The sequence below is a fragment of the Mycteria americana genome, chromosome 6, assembly GCF_035582795.1.
Source record: "Mycteria americana isolate JAX WOST 10 ecotype Jacksonville Zoo and Gardens chromosome 6, USCA_MyAme_1.0, whole genome shotgun sequence".
Taxonomy (NCBI): domain Eukaryota; kingdom Metazoa; phylum Chordata; class Aves; order Ciconiiformes; family Ciconiidae; genus Mycteria; species Mycteria americana.
In genome coordinates this window covers 38,255,553-38,270,487 of record NC_134370.1, presented here as the reverse complement: position 1 = coordinate 38,270,487, position 14,935 = coordinate 38,255,553, and the positions used below count along the sequence as shown (strand labels likewise).

Sequence of the window (14,935 nt, the reverse complement as noted above, 5' to 3'; positions counted from 1 at the left end):
GGTTTCCCCTTGCTGCTGGCTTTGGCTCGTGATTTGGGAGGTGGCCGGGAGATGAAGGGAGAATTTTTCCCAAGGTGATGCTTGCTGCCATGCGAACACCCCGGCTTCACACATCTTTCTCAGCAGTCCCTTTAGGGCAATCACCGTCTTCATCTCGATATGTCCTCTCCCAGACTCGGCACCTCTGAGCAAGGGCAACTCTGTCACTCTTTCTCACCCACAAAGCTCCAACAGAGCCACTGCTCCTGGGATTTTAATCTGTTTTAGTCTTCCCCCGTGCCCCTAGCACCCATGTCTCTCCCAAAGCAGCTGGGGCTCTGTTTCCTCGAGCAAAGAGCTCCCATGTAAATCAGCACCCAGCGGGTGCCGTTAGCTGAAGTGATGCTGTGACAGAGGCAATGTCACCCCATAGACAGATGACCTTGTGCAGCCTCTCATGCTGTTGACAAGCTGCTGTTGGGGTGTTAAGGGGAGGCTAATTTACCTAAACTGGGCATTTGGGAGCCACGAGATGTGTAAATCAACCTCCTGAGATCCGTCGCACTATCCAGAGGCCACTTCTGCCTCGGGCCGTAGGCTCTGCTTGATCTTCCTATGGCTGGATGCTGTGTCCTGTAACCAAACCTCTTTTGGTATTTCTGGTCATAGGAGTAAAGCTAAGGCTCTCCATCCCCTAAAACACCCTTGAGAAGTGGCTGGCTGCTGTCTGACTGAGACTCAGGTGTAGTTTCCAGCTCATGGGGAGTGGAATATTGTCTTTCTAGAGCTCAGCCTATGGCTTCTGGACCACGGGCTTGTTTTCCTTGGGCTGAACAAGGAGCATCCCCGTTGCTCTCTCTGGGAAGGCCTCTGCCTGGCAGGGATGTGTTTTGGGCTTGCTACCCCTTGCTGACAAAGTAGAAAGCCCGCTCTCCAGCTGGGTTTGCTTCGCACTCGGAGCAACCGCAGGCTGCATCCAGTTTCAGGGTGAATTATCTTTATTCCTGCTGGACAAAGGTTGTGCTTTGCCTTTCCCTTTCTCCAGGCCGGGATTAAACGTGTTTGCATCTATCTCCAGGCAAGGACCGCTTTGGCTCTTCCCTCCTCCTTTGCTTTTGTCCCCCCTCTCCCTGCTGTGCCCCAGATGATGCTTGTCACCTGGATGAAATGGAGTTGCAGACGGTGGGAGGTGTGACTGGCTTCCAGGAGCTCTTGTGAACACTTCAGAGATCATTGGGGATTTATATTTTCTCCACCGGACTTTGACCTTAATTTCTTCCGTTTTGCTGGGCTGTAAAATTCATTAGAGACCCAACAGCAAAGTGATTGAGATGTCAAGCCAGGCAATTGTGTGGTTATTTAATCTATCAGATGTGCCGCTTGCCATTTAGGTGGACAACAGGAGAATATGAAATCAATACGGTTCATTAGCGGAGTACTTGCGCCCAGCTCCAGCACGGAGCTCCAGTAAAACCCACCAAGGCGGGCATCTAAATGGTCTTGGTGTCACCTCGCGTGATGCAAACCAGCGCTCGAGACGCCTGCTTCTCTCACTCAAGGGTTGTCTTCTGTCGGCTTGCGTTTTAAACCCCAGTCTCCAGCCATTGCAGCAGCCCGCCTACAGTAAATTACTCCCCGCTAAATCAAGGCTGCCCAGGCAAGTGTTAACCTCGCTCGCAAGGAGCTGATGTTGCAGGGCCTGCTGTTATAAAACACAATCAAGGAGGCTGTTGTTTTCCCTGGTGGCTGGCAGAGAGGTGGGGAAAAGCTCTGCAATTCTCAGGGGGGTTGATTGGCTATTTTTCCCCCCCAGGCAGGCTCAGCACAGCCCTCTGGGGCCGTTAAAGGCGATTGAGCTCCCAGCTCAGTGCAGACCCCATGGTCTGGAGCTGCTGGGGAAGGCGGTGGCGGCAGTACCCCAGCATCGCACCAGTTCTCTGCTCCTTCCTCCCTCCTTCCCAGCTAATCACGCCGCTGGGCTCCGGCTCGGTGATGCTGGCCAGCCGCCGGCTCTGCTCGTGCCTGATTGCCACCTCTCACCAGGCAGCCGCTCTTTAAAGGCCTGGGAAAGAGCGTGGTCGGGGCAGGCGATACCGGCAAAAGAGCCGTTTTCTGTCTGGGAAGGGTGTAATGACTTTAGGTAGGTTTTCCATTGGTTTTCTTGATCCAGTTTTGCACGCTGGCAATTGCTTCTCGTGGAAGCTCTTGGCCCTTCACATTTCTCTCCCCAAAATCACAAATCAAATCCCAGTCCGGGGTATACTAGAGGTTACCTGTTATTCCCCCGGGACCTGAAGATTGCAACAGGATGCATTTAAGTAGGGATGCTTGCTGTTTAACACGTGCAGGTTTAGGTGGCTCCAAAAATCGGTATGATGACAGGGTATGGCTCCCCACCCTGGGTTGCTTGTACCACGGTCTGAGTCAACCCCAAGGAGCAACCACATCTGCCTCATTTTCCTAGAAAACCGGAAAAAAGTAGGAAGCAGATGGGAATCCTCCTTCAATTTGCTGTCTCCCCTGACCGAAGCCCCAGGCATCTTGCTGGGGCAGCGGTGCCTTGGCCTCCCCGCTGCCCACCCAGCAGTGCCAGGGGAGCAGGCAGGCAGGCAGCGGCGGGACGAGACTCACGCCCAGTCACTCCGGTACCCTGACAGCTTTTTGACGTTCGGTAATTGCTTTCCTGCTACGACTCTTTTAAGCAGAGAGCTTCTGGCCAAAGCAATTTGCTCCCCATCAATTTTTATTTCCTGGTTTCTGCATGCGAGGTAGGCGAGGGAAAACAAAGAGGGCGAACGAGAACAAACCGAGCTGGGACCCGCTCCGGCAGCCCCGTGCAGAGGGAAAGGTGGGAAGGATTTTTCTCCCTTGGTGCCGACAGAGCCATCTTCAGGCAGGCAGGACATGGCATCCAGGCAGCAATGAATCGTCCTTCCAACACACTTTGCTCACCCCTGCAACCAACCTCCAGCTGCTCATCCCCAGCCGGCAGGTTTGGGGGAATGACTGCCATCCTGGGGACTCCACGGGGAATCCACGCTGCCCTGAAAGGCTCTTCTTGGCTCTTTAAGCTCTTCCCCGCTCCTCCTGCTGCGCTCCCTGAAGCCGCTGTGAGTAGAGTTAATCTCGGGCAGTTTAAGGAGTCGTTGAGTGGGGCTCGGCGGATGATGAATGTCGAAACCATTACCGCCGAAGCTCCGTGGAGCTGTTTAAAACTGAATTCTCCCATGTAAATTTCTGCTTCATCAATCCTGATGACATGTCAAACATTGCTATTGTTTCCTGAACAAATTGGATGACATGCCCTTTCCTGCAGATTTGCCCACGAGAGCAGAACCGCTCGCCAGCTCCTCGCTTTTGTCTCCAGCTCTGCCGGCCTGCAAACTGGTGGGGAAGGATGGGCGCGATGGCCATTGGCAGGACAAAAGGGAACCGTCCAAAATATTTGTGCTTGGAGGATGGAGATAGATGGAGGGCTGGGCCGTGGGTATTTGTGTGCGCCTGTAATTCACATGCCGGGTGCCCATGCCACACCGCAGCTCAGTAAATTAATCCTTTGGGTTATCCAGGCTTCCTCTTCTTGCCGCTCTCCCAGAGTTTAGCTGTGCAAATGTGTTTTTTTTAGAAATAGTCTGCGCCACCGACAGCTCATAAAAGTACAGATGTGGACCGGCGTTTTCATCCTGCTCTTTTGCAGGCTCCAGTGGGCAAATCCCGCTTTAATATTCTGGGCAGGAGAGGAGCAGCCGTAAAAGCCATTTGATTGCTTCTCCAGGTGGAACCCCAGGAAACGTCCAGCCAGATGCCTTTCCTTCCCCGGCTGCGGGGGATGGATGCATGCATGAAGGGGGGGGACCAGTCGGTGAGGGTGGCCAGCCATGGGAAAACAGCTGGCACCCAAGGATTGCAAAAGGCCCCGCAAAGCCGTCGGCTCAGTGGGATTTGGGGTATTCTGCACGCGGGTTGCCTGTGCTCCCTGGGAGCCCATGGGATTGCTTTGCAAAGGGGGTGCGTGTCGCCTCCCCAGGGGGTTCGAGCATCTGAGCATCTTTTTTACCCTTGGAGGGAAAACATTTGGTAATGCAGAAACGAGCATAGATCCAAAATTAAATATGCTGAGCGTGCATGCTTTTGCTTTTTGCATATTCCCTGTCACGCTCAAGTAACCTGCACCATTACCCTGCATTATGTCCATGACGTTCAGTTGCCAGGGAAGCCATCAAACAGGCATCACCTTCCACCTCCCCTGGTGTAAATCAGGGTAATTAATTAGCCCGGCTGGTGAGGTGGTGTACGGGGCAGAGTTAGGCTGCCCGGCCTCCTGGCTCCTCGTGAGTGGATCGCTTTGCTTTGCTGGCAGTTTTGGCTGGCCCAGCATCACTGCAGCTTGGGGTCCAGCCCACCCTCCTGGCTCGGCTCCCCAGGGCCCCAACTCCTTCCCAGGCTGAGCGGCTCTGCGCTAACCTTCTTTTAACCTTCCTCCTTCCCTATATCTTTTTTCCCCGGCAGAAGAAAATTACACTTTCCCAGTGTTGTCTGTCACCGCAATAAGCACTTACAAGTGCAATTATATGGGGCCAAATGAAGGGAATTAGTTTTGCCCATGCTTTGTGGCACTGTCAGGCCCCCTGTAAATCATTATCTCATCACCAGCCGATCCAGGTGCATGGAAAATGCCTTTCTGGGCTCTGCTCTCACACTAGCCACTGAGGGATTAATGGGACCCTGGGGATTCACAGAGGTTGTGGGCACAGAAGTAACGGCTGGGAAAAATCCTGGCTGGGAGGTCAAGGGCTGGCTCGTACCAGGCGGTGCTGAGGATGCTCAAAGTGCTCAAGGATTTTGGGGAGAGAGGACCCAGGGCCCTTGCTGGCCAGCCCCGACTGTGCTTTGGGGGTTTGCCACCGCGATTTGCAGCCACCTGGGCTGGTGGCAGGTGTTAGGATGGGGTACTAATACCATTATTAATTGGTGGAGGGAAGCTGGGGTGAGAAGACAGTAGATTAATCCCCCTCCTCCCCAGGTGTTTCTATTCAGAAAAGCAGCCAGGCTCTGGCTGGGATGGGTCATCTTCATGGATGTCCTCCCTGGTGTCCTCTAAGGAGCAAGATGCACCCCAGAGAGGGCTTAGCACTCCCTCCAAGAGCAGGTGCCACTCGCTCGACGGGCATCTCTCTGGGCAGATTTTGGCAGGTTTGTTCCATTTTGCTGAATGCAATTGCAATGCACACAAAAAGTACATCGCATCTTAGCAGTGGAGAGGAAAATCAGGAAGGTCAGTAGGTCTGAAAGGTTGGCTCCACCAGCGCACCCTTCAGACGGCATAAAGCAGCAGGAATTTACCACCTGAGCTGGGGAAGCATTTGGGGGGAAAAAAATGAATTAATTCAGGCTAGTTTTCATGCCTTTGCTCCTCTGCCATCCCATGGAGTGGCAGGTAACTGGCACACAGGGGTAAAGCTGTTTGATGTGCTCAAGCTCCTACTCTTCTGTCAAGGGCAATCAAGGCCATCGATAAATCAGGAAGGTTTCAGGAATGGGTTATGTTCCATGCCAGTCCTAAAATACAGCCTTTTGTTGGTATGTGGACATAAAATGTGTCTTTGACCCTGCTTTTTCACAGACCTGTTGGTGTCTAAGTAATCCAGACAGGACTCAATTTAGAAAATATACTGGGGGAGAAAAAGGATATTTTGGGGCTTGTATTCCACTTTCCTCACCTAAAAATAAAACTTTCTGCTCCTTTTTCCTGAGACCGCTCATGCATATTTTATATATTCATTAGAGAAAAGACTTTAAAACATACATAAATCTTGCCTTGCTCATCCAGAGCTGACACGCTGAGTTTCGCACACCTTCCCCAGAAGGTGCTGGTTGCTTAGCCATGACCAGCCTGCTCCAGCTTCAGCAGCTGGCAGCAGTGTACGTGCATCCAGTCCTGCTGCCGGCAACGGCTTGGCTGAGAGCCGGCGCTGCACGCCCGCACCACAACATCCCGAGAGGCATCGGTCCATCAGTGGGGTTGCAGCAGACTGCACCCCTAGAAGGGCTGTCTGGTGAGAGCCACTCATGGAAAGCAAGGTCTAAATCCCTTTCCTTGCTTTTCCTGGTCTGTATTTTAGCCTGGGGGGGAGTTTTGAAGTGGGATAGGTTTTTATTTTTCTCCCCACAGCCCCAGGCATGCTGCCAGCCCTGAACGATCTGGGAACAGTAAGAGCTGTGGATGTGGGGTCCCAGCTCTTTGGCTTCACGGGGCCAGGATGGGTGGCCCTCAAGAATTGTCTATGGAGACCTTTATTTCATGTGCGCTTCCCAGGTTAGCTTAGTGTGTCAGGGAAAGTAAGTAGGCATAAAATTTCCCACTGCCAAAGGTTTTGGCAGTGATGCTGAGAGATGCTGATGGAGGGCTGCGATCCAGGGCAGGCTGCAAGTCAGGGATGCACTGGATAACCCAGGCAAGCACAAACAACCCCAGCCCTGCATCTCTTGGGTGATAAATGGCAGCACGCAAGGTCTATGCTGGTGCTAGCCCGCTGCCACCTGGGTAGAAGGAGGTAAAGAGGATGTAATGGATTCACTAGTGTGTGTAATGCACCGTTCCCATAAATACCTTCATTTATTAATTAACTTTCTTTTTTCAGGCAACTGACAATGACGTGGGCACATATGGGAAAGTCAGTTATTTTTTCAGCGATGACCCTGACCGGTAAGTGTGACTGAACCACCGGCATGACTCTGACTCGTCAATATCCTCTTCTAACCTCGCTAAGAAGTCACATGGCAATTAAGGACGTTTGTTATGTCCTGCCTGCGAGATACCCCATGAAAACCCCACTATGCTGTCTCCCAAAGGGGTGAGTTAACTTCAGCACATGCCTGATGCTCAGCACATTTAATCGCTTTGCTAAATCAGGACCTACAGGCTCCAGCATTGCTTGGGACCGATAAATGCATTTGCCAGCAAGTTGTTGGCCCTGGAGTATCATGTGCGACCCGCTCGTGGTGGGTGGTTGGGGGAGGCGTGTGGGCTGCCCAGCAGAAGGGATTTGGGGGCCCCTGAGCCCACTTTCTCTGCCTGTAGAGCAGCACTGAGGGTTTCTACCCCACCACCTGCACCGAGCTCTTGAAGATACCCTGGGGCCAAATATCCCTCAGAAGAAAGCCATGAACTTCACCCACCCCAGTGCTAGCTGTTCAGGCTGCTGCCACCCTATCTCTCCATCTCCAGCGTGTGGTCACCAGGGCTTTCCCCCCTCCTCTCCTGTCCCCTCAGTTTCTCGCTGGACAAGGACACGGGCGTTATCCTCCTGATGGCTCGGCTGGACTTTGAGACCACGCAGCGCTACACCCTGACCGTCATTGCCCGGGATGGTGGTGGGGAGGAGACAACGGGGCGCGTCAGGATCAACGTCCTCGACGTCAACGACAACATCCCCACCTTCCAGAAGGAGGCATACCTGGGGGCCCTGCGGGAGAACGAACCCTCTGTCACCCAGGTGGTCCGGCTCCGGGTGAGGGACTGGAGCAGCTCCTCCGCTCGGGATGCGCGGTGGGGAGACGGGTGCGGGCTAGGTTTCCGTCCACCCCTGCTGCCGTTCTTCCTGTGTCCCTCCTAAAAAATGCTTTGTGCTTTACTGCAAAGTGCAACTGGATGCAGTGCTGCAGCCGTGGGCTGCCTCCCTCCGCCTCCTCTCCTATAAGTCCGGTGCCTATACGGCATCCCCAGGACCTGGGGCCTCTCCCAGGGCACAGGCGCTGCCTCCGTATCACCTTGCTCTGCTCGGTAAAGTCACCAGGCACCAAGGGGAAGGTGCTGTGTTTGTTGTTGATGGAGCTGTAAGCCTCTGCTGTGGAGGGAAGGCAGGTAGGGAAGACTTTGCTCCTTCAGCACAAGAATAAACTTTGCCATGATGCAAGAGCACACCTTTCCCTCTGTGGGGCCAGGCTGGGTCAGTGCCGCAGGGAGGCGGGAGAGGGGGACCCCACGAGTCCTTTCTGGGAGGCGGGATGGGAGCAGAGGCTGGTTTACAAATGCCCTCAGGGCCCCTGATGAGTGCATCTTCCTCATCGCCCTTCCACTCTCCTTGGGCACGGCCTGCACCTCCCATCCCCTCAGCTCCCTCCTGTTGCACATCACCAGCACAGCTCCTGTGTTCATTTATCACCTCTGCTCATGCCCTAGGCATCCGACGAGGACTCCCCTCCAAACAACCAGATCACGTACAGCATCACGCAGGCATCTGCCTTCCGCAACTACTTTGACATCGCGGTGTCGGAAGGCTACGGAGGTGAGCGCTGGTTCTGGGACCACGGTGCCCCTGACGAGCAGCAGCATGGCCCCCGATGAGCAGCAGCAGCTCGGGCTGCGCTAACACCCCCTGCAAGCAGTCGTGTCAGCAAGCTTTAAGAAGCTGCTCCAGCAGCTCTTCTGCTTATCCTGACCTCACCTGCAACGCAGTCCTTTGCAGCAGGGCTTGAGCTGAGCCACTGCAGAGCCGTGTTTCCGTGGCTGTACAGCTCACTCCAGGTTATGCCAGTGCAAGATGCTCTGTAATGCCCGGTGCCCGTGTTTTTGGGGCATTGCCACCTCTAGCAGGCACTGTTGGCCCTGGGGAGGCGGTGTGGATGGGCCACCCCCCGAGCCTGCCCACCATCCTGCTCGGTGTATGAATGCCCGCCTGACCCCCCCGCTTTGCATCCTTTCAGTGATCAGCGTGAACCACCCCCTTGACTATGAGCAGGTGGCCAACGGAGTTATTTACCTGACTGTGATGGCCAAGGATGCCGGCAACCCACCACTCAACAGCACTGTCCCCGTCACCATTGAGGTGTTTGTAAGTACGGCACCCAACGATCCTGCAGTGGTTTCCCTGCAGTTGCTCCACAGCAGCACCGTTAATCCATCAATAACCCAGGAAGACTACCCTGCCCCATGGATGGGTACATGTGGATTGCAATTACATATGTCTCATATGTATGTATGTGTCATACGTGTCTCATGTACGTATGTGTCATACATGTTGGTTAAAGAAACGCTGTCCCTGACATTTGGTAAGGTCTGAGTGACAAAGAACGAGTGAGAGTGTCTCTGAGAGGGTGTCACCGCAGACAGGCTGTCCTGACCCCATGCACCTCCTCCTCCTCCTCGGCCGTGCATGACGCACAGGGAAGCCACTGGAAGTAACGTGGTAGGACCCCCAGCTAACCACGAGGTGAGGAGCAGAGCTGGGGACAGGGTGGAGATCTGCCCTTGCTTTTGACTGGGGAGGTTCATGGAGCACCTGGTGAGCCCTCCTCTCAGCTCGCACTCCTGGCTGGAATGCTCTCCATGCCGGTAGCCAGAGGCGCTCACTGCAGCTCGGATGCAGAGGAGAGAGCTTTGGCTGCACGTTAGCACTTGTAGTGTCGGAAATTATCAGTCCCTGAATCAATCGCAGGCAATTGCTTGTTTATCTACCCAATACCAGCCTGTCCCAGCTGGGCTGTGGGCTTCACAAGCACCTACATAGGTGCAAAACCCGTTGAGGAGGGGTTGCTGCTGGGAGAGGTAAAGCATCGCAGCGTTCCTCAGGACGATTAGATCGGATTGTCACTTTGAGGCACATTGTGGTTCGAGGACGTCTGGAGGGAGGTATCAGCAATGGAGACAGTTTGCTTGATAACCCGTCAGTCTCGCAGTGATGGGATCTAAGCCAGGCTGGCGGCAGCATCTGTCTGGGAAGGCGAAGAAGATGAAGTCCATGGTGCCGTAGGATGGGAATGAAATCCTATTAGCATGCCTCTCCTCCAGCTCCCTCACCGTGCTCAGGAGAGGGGGAATAAGGCAGTGCCAGGGGGGTTAGTGGTGGTTAGATACATCCTTCCCATGCTGTGCTTTAGACAGCATAAACATCTCTTTCTAAAGACCACACTTCAATGGGTCATCTCCTCCTGGTTGAGTCTGTACACTGGTGGGGTTTAAGTAGCTGTCACTTTTCCAACTCTCAACCAAAGGGATTTTCTCTCAACCAGAAAAACAAAAGGGAAAAAAAAAAAGCTAGAAAATAGGAAGAAAATGGGGAGGAAGCATTTCACAACGGCACTTGAGGAACAAGAGCCATGAAAAGGCAGAACGAGAGCAAGTGTGGAGGGAGGTAATTTTTTTTCATCCTTTGGTTGTTGGTTTTTAATAAAGAAGTCAAACTCGCCTTGTAGATTTCCCATTAGGGGACAATACGCTTTTGTAGAGGGAGCTGCTGAATCAGAACTAATAGCGCGTGCCACGCCAGGATCCGGGGAAATATCACTGCTAATAAGTTTTTGCCTCGCTCCCTGCCGCTGACGCCCTGTTCGGGGCGATGAGCCAGCGACTGATAGCGTGCGTATGTCTGGAGCAAAGGGGGTTGTGTGCTTAGCGTGAGTGTCTGCAGTTATCAGTATCGCTGAAGATGATACCATGGCTGTCCAAGGCTGAGGGTTGGGGGACTGTGGGAAGCTGGTTTTGTGGAAATCGGCGAGGTGGGATCATGAGCGATGTGGTTTAGCTGGATGCCCTCTCCCGTGGGAGCATGCCAGGTCCTGTCTAGCATTGCTGTGAGTGCCACAGGGGGCGTGCAGGAAGGTTTGCAGCAGGGAGCTTTGGAGTTCACGTTGCCGAAGTGGGAAATGCCCTTCTCAAGTAGAAAAGCCACGCACCGCTCTGTAGGCAGGTGCATGCCAGCTCCGGCCAGATGGAGAGCCGGCCAGGAGCAAGCCCCTGCCTCCTCAGGAGCCAGTTTACCGGGCCGTGGCAGTGCTGAGCACGGCCTGATGAACTCAGGACCACTAACAAAATGGCACGGCATCTGCTCTGGCTTGCTTCCACCCAGCCTGGACCGCAGCACAGCTCACACGGGTCCGGCTGCAGGCGGCACGCGGGTGTGTGTTCGGTCTCTCTGCTTCCTTTGCCTTTAACCTGCCCAGACCTCCTGGGTTTGCCCTGGGGCAATGACCCCAACCGAGCTCTTGGAGGAGGAGGAGGAGGAGGGAAATGCAGAGGGCACCCCAGGCAGCAGGCAATTTCCCCATTACCCTCGGAGGAGATGCAGTGAAAGCTGAGTGATGCGGTGAAAGGCTGATTAAAGACCACCTGCTTCTGGCAACGACAGCAGAGGATGGCAATTTAATTGCAGTACGGTGGGCATCGTTTGCACGTGAAATTGCCTCAAATACCAAGTTTGGTGGCAGCAGGAGCAGCTGAGCCTGCAGGTCCATCAGCAGCCTCCAGGTAGAAAAGATCTCCAGAGCAGCCCCAGGGAAACAGCAAAGCCCATAACAGTGTTTTACTGTCCTGGCGGCTCCATCCTTCCCTCTGTAGGCAGTTGGGTTTGGTTCATTTAAGGCAGATTCTTAACGTTGTTTAAACAGCACTTAAAGCCCCCCTGGGGAAGCTTTAGACTGGTCCAGAATCTGTTTTGAGGGATGTCTCGAGCAATTGCTTCTGCCTGGTTTCAACAGGCCAGCCATAGTCCCTGGAAGAGACAGGCTTGGAGGGAGCGCATTGGTATACAAACCAGCCAAACACCCACAGCATTCCTTCACTTAAACAAAGGCAGCCAAAGCTCAGCAGCTCCCCTGGCCAGTCCAGTCCGCCTGGTGGCCTCGTGGCCACGGTGACCCGGAGCACTAAGCCACTCGTGTGCCACTCCAAGAGGGAGGAGCAGGTCTGTGCATGATGCTGCTGTGCTTCCTGCAGTGTCTGAGTCTTCCCAGGGCTTGCAGTGGAGGGAGGAGCAGCTTAGAAGATGCTTGGCTGCAAACGGCAGCAGTTCCTCAGACCTGTTGTGTATTGCCCAGGATGCTGGATAATGAGATAGTCGGTATTGTCCCCACTGTATGGCTCAGCAAAGTCACTGACAATCAATTTACCTTAACCTCAGCTGCCTCTGCAGCAAAACTCAGACCTCTGGTGCCTTACCCCTAAGGCCATCTTCCCTACGCTGACGCCTTGAACTGGTCATATCTTGAGATGCAGTCGGCCAGGAGCATCCCTGTACCAGACTTCTGCAGCTATTTGACCATTTTGCCTTTTTCCCAACCAGCCTCTCGACCTTCTCTTTGCTTCAGGATGAAAATGACAACCCCCCCACATTCAGCAAGCCCTCCTACATTATAACCGTCATGGAGGACATCATGGCAGGTATGGAGCATGGCCCTGCTCCTTCTTCAGGCTAGCAGAAGGGCCCTGGGGGTCTTATGGCCAGAATGGGGTGGGTGATGGCTTTTTGGGGAGGCAAAAGCCAGAGACCTGGCAGTTTCATAGCTGTAGGATCTGGGGGTTTGGCCCCACTGTGCATGCAGGCGAGGGGACTCCTTGGCCAGGTGACCTGCAGGAGCAGTGTGGGGGGACGGGGCAGATGGGGAGAGCCACTCCAGGCTGCGAATGCCCATCTCAGCCCTTGTTTCTGCTTTCCCCAAGGAGCCACAGTGCTGTTTCTCAATGCCACGGACATGGACCGGTCCAGGGAGTACGGGCAGGAGTCAATCATCTACTCCCTGGAGGGCTCCTCACATTTTCGGATCAATGCCCGCTCAGGTGAGCCTCTGTACATGCTCTCCCTCTTTTTCCTTCAGTTCCCTCTCCTGAATTTCCCCCTGTTTTCTCCCTCATTATTTTTCCTCTTTCACTCTCTCTCCTTCCCCCGTCCTTCCCTCCTCTCCCCCGAGCAGCCTGCTTAGGAGAAGCACAGTTTAAGGGATTCACCAGATTTCAGCCACCAGCACTTGCTCAGTCAGCACGAGGGCTTTGGCGGGGCATCGGTGGAAGCTCAGTTCCTGGTGGGAGTGAAACCTGAGAAAAGGCTTTTATCTGTGAGCTTACATTAGCTAAGGAGCTGCTGCCCACCTTCCCTTGCTGGCATTGTTTTTGGTTCATTCTGGGCAGGAACGAGCGTGAGGGATCACAGGCAGTTGTTAAATGGGCTCCTGTGGGAAGACACAGCACAAAGTTTACAGGAGCCTGCTGACAAGCTGACCCTTCCAAGGTCCATCTATTTGAATCAGAAGAAGGGGCCCATTTGTGAAGGATCCTCTCTCTGTTTTTGAGTGTCCCTTTTTTTCACTGGTGCCCCTCTTCGCCATACAACATCTCTAATCCCTCTCATCTCCTTTGGCTGCAGGAGAAATCACGACAACATCTTTACTGGACCGGGAGGCCAAATCTGAATACATCCTTATTGTCCGGGCGGTGGATGGAGGCGTGGGCCACCACCAGAAGACAGGCATTGCTATGGTGAGTGTGTGAGGAGCAATTCCCATCTCCTCGAGCCACTGGTGCCCGTCTGGGGCTGGCATCCAGGAGGGCTGCCGAGGCATCGATGCTTCAGTTCCCCATGCTAGCAGTGTTTAATTTTAGCTGTGTGAATGAGTAAAGGGCACATGGTGATGTCTGCCCTCTGGGCTGCCCCCACCACTGCTTGCAGCCCTTTCAGAATGACTGTTTGGGCTGTGTAGACCTTGAAATCAGGCTCCCTTTCCTGGCGAGCCATTCACCCAGGAGCCACTTGACCTTCCAGCACTTTGCATGTCCAGCATGTCCGTGCGAAGGCGGTAATGGGTACCTATTCCACCCGCAGCACGGCTCCCTTTGCTCATGCCTCTGGAGAAAATGCTTAGTTGGAGAGCCTGCAGGCGTGCTTAGTTGTTCCTGATGACTACTATTCACATACTGCCTGGATCAAGGGTTTCCAACTGGTTTGTGATACCTGGGCCCCTCAGAAGGTTCTGGTGGAGGAGCAGGCCATTGTACTGCAGCTGAAGTCTACTGCTTTGCCTTGCCCTTCGCAGATGTCAGGGAGACCCGTTGCTTGCAAAGGGTTTGTAAGAGTCTTTGGAAATATCAGGAGGTCAAAAGCCAAGGATCCATCTCCCACTGCTCACAGCACCGTGTTGGTTTGAATATTTTGTAACATTTGGGTGCTCTTGCTCCTTGGACACTTGGTTGGGTTGCAGGAGAGATGTCCCATGCAAGGGAGGACAATGCAGAGAAATATTGTGGTTGTGCTGAAGAGAGCCCTAAACAATTGTCACCTATGCTGAGGACCATCAGGAGGTGTCTGATCCAGGTAGCAGACTAGAAGCTCACTACGGAGCATCCCAGAGGCACATGAAGGCCTTGGCCGAGCAATAGCATGGCCTGTCGGATGCTGGGTTCCCCTTTGGGGCTCCAGATGAGATGATGTTCTCCTAATAGCTTTATTGAAAGGCAAAACAAGGTTTCCGCAACACAGATTGCAATTAGGGAAAAAAAATGCATTATGGTTCCTAAAAGGTTAAAGAATATTAACACTCAGTGAGAAGTGGGTAGCCGATTAAGTTTGTCTGCTGTCATTAGCAAGGATATACACCCGGGACTCAAAGCTGTTCCCTATAATCATTTTTGCTCTGGGAATAAGTGTCCATTCAGGGGCTTTGCAAGGTCCCCGGATGACGGATGAGCACCTGGGGTGCTCGGAGTAGAGGTGGGTCACCAACCTTCCCCAGGGACCACCCCGATGCCTTGGCTTGTGCCCAGGGCACATCCCCAGAGACTGTGGTGTCCAGATTTGCCTCTTCTACCACGGGGTGGCACCAGCAGCCAAGCCTGGTGCGGCGGCAGGACCCGATCACTTGGGGGCACGGAAGACCCCGGAGAAGCTCCACCGGGACACCCTGCGTGGGGGTGGCAGGCACCGGGGCTCCCTCCTGCCCCTCTGCCCCCCCCTTCCCTTGAACTGCAGCTCTTCCCTCAGGCACCTTTATAGACTCACAGGCTGGATTGAAGCGGGTGATCTGGGGAGGTGACAGACTCACGGACAACAGGATGCATCTCCCAGGCTCGCTACTGTCACTTAGATGCCGTTTCTCACGCTGAAAATGAAGATAGGTGGCCCTTCAGGGCACCACCCTCTCCCATGCTCTCTTGTCTTTGCACCTCCCATCCCCTGTTACCTCTCCCGAT

At 54.0% G+C, this 14,935-nt stretch overlaps 1 protein-coding gene across 1 annotated transcript in view; it reads left to right on the top strand.

Annotated features, from left to right (window-relative positions):
• LOC142411947 (cadherin-23-like) overlaps nt 1-14,935 on the top strand; it is a 117,956-nt gene that overhangs the window by 93,486 nt on the left and 9,535 nt on the right. The window contains exons 12-18 of the mRNA XM_075506611.1: nt 6,621-6,685; nt 7,253-7,490; nt 8,162-8,267; nt 8,686-8,813; nt 12,064-12,136; nt 12,416-12,532; nt 13,116-13,228. Coding sequence (XP_075362726.1) covers nt 6,621-6,685; nt 7,253-7,490; nt 8,162-8,267; nt 8,686-8,813; nt 12,064-12,136; nt 12,416-12,532; nt 13,116-13,228 — 840 coding nt within the window. The remainder of the gene's footprint in view (nt 1-6,620; nt 6,686-7,252; nt 7,491-8,161; nt 8,268-8,685; nt 8,814-12,063; nt 12,137-12,415; nt 12,533-13,115; nt 13,229-14,935) is intronic.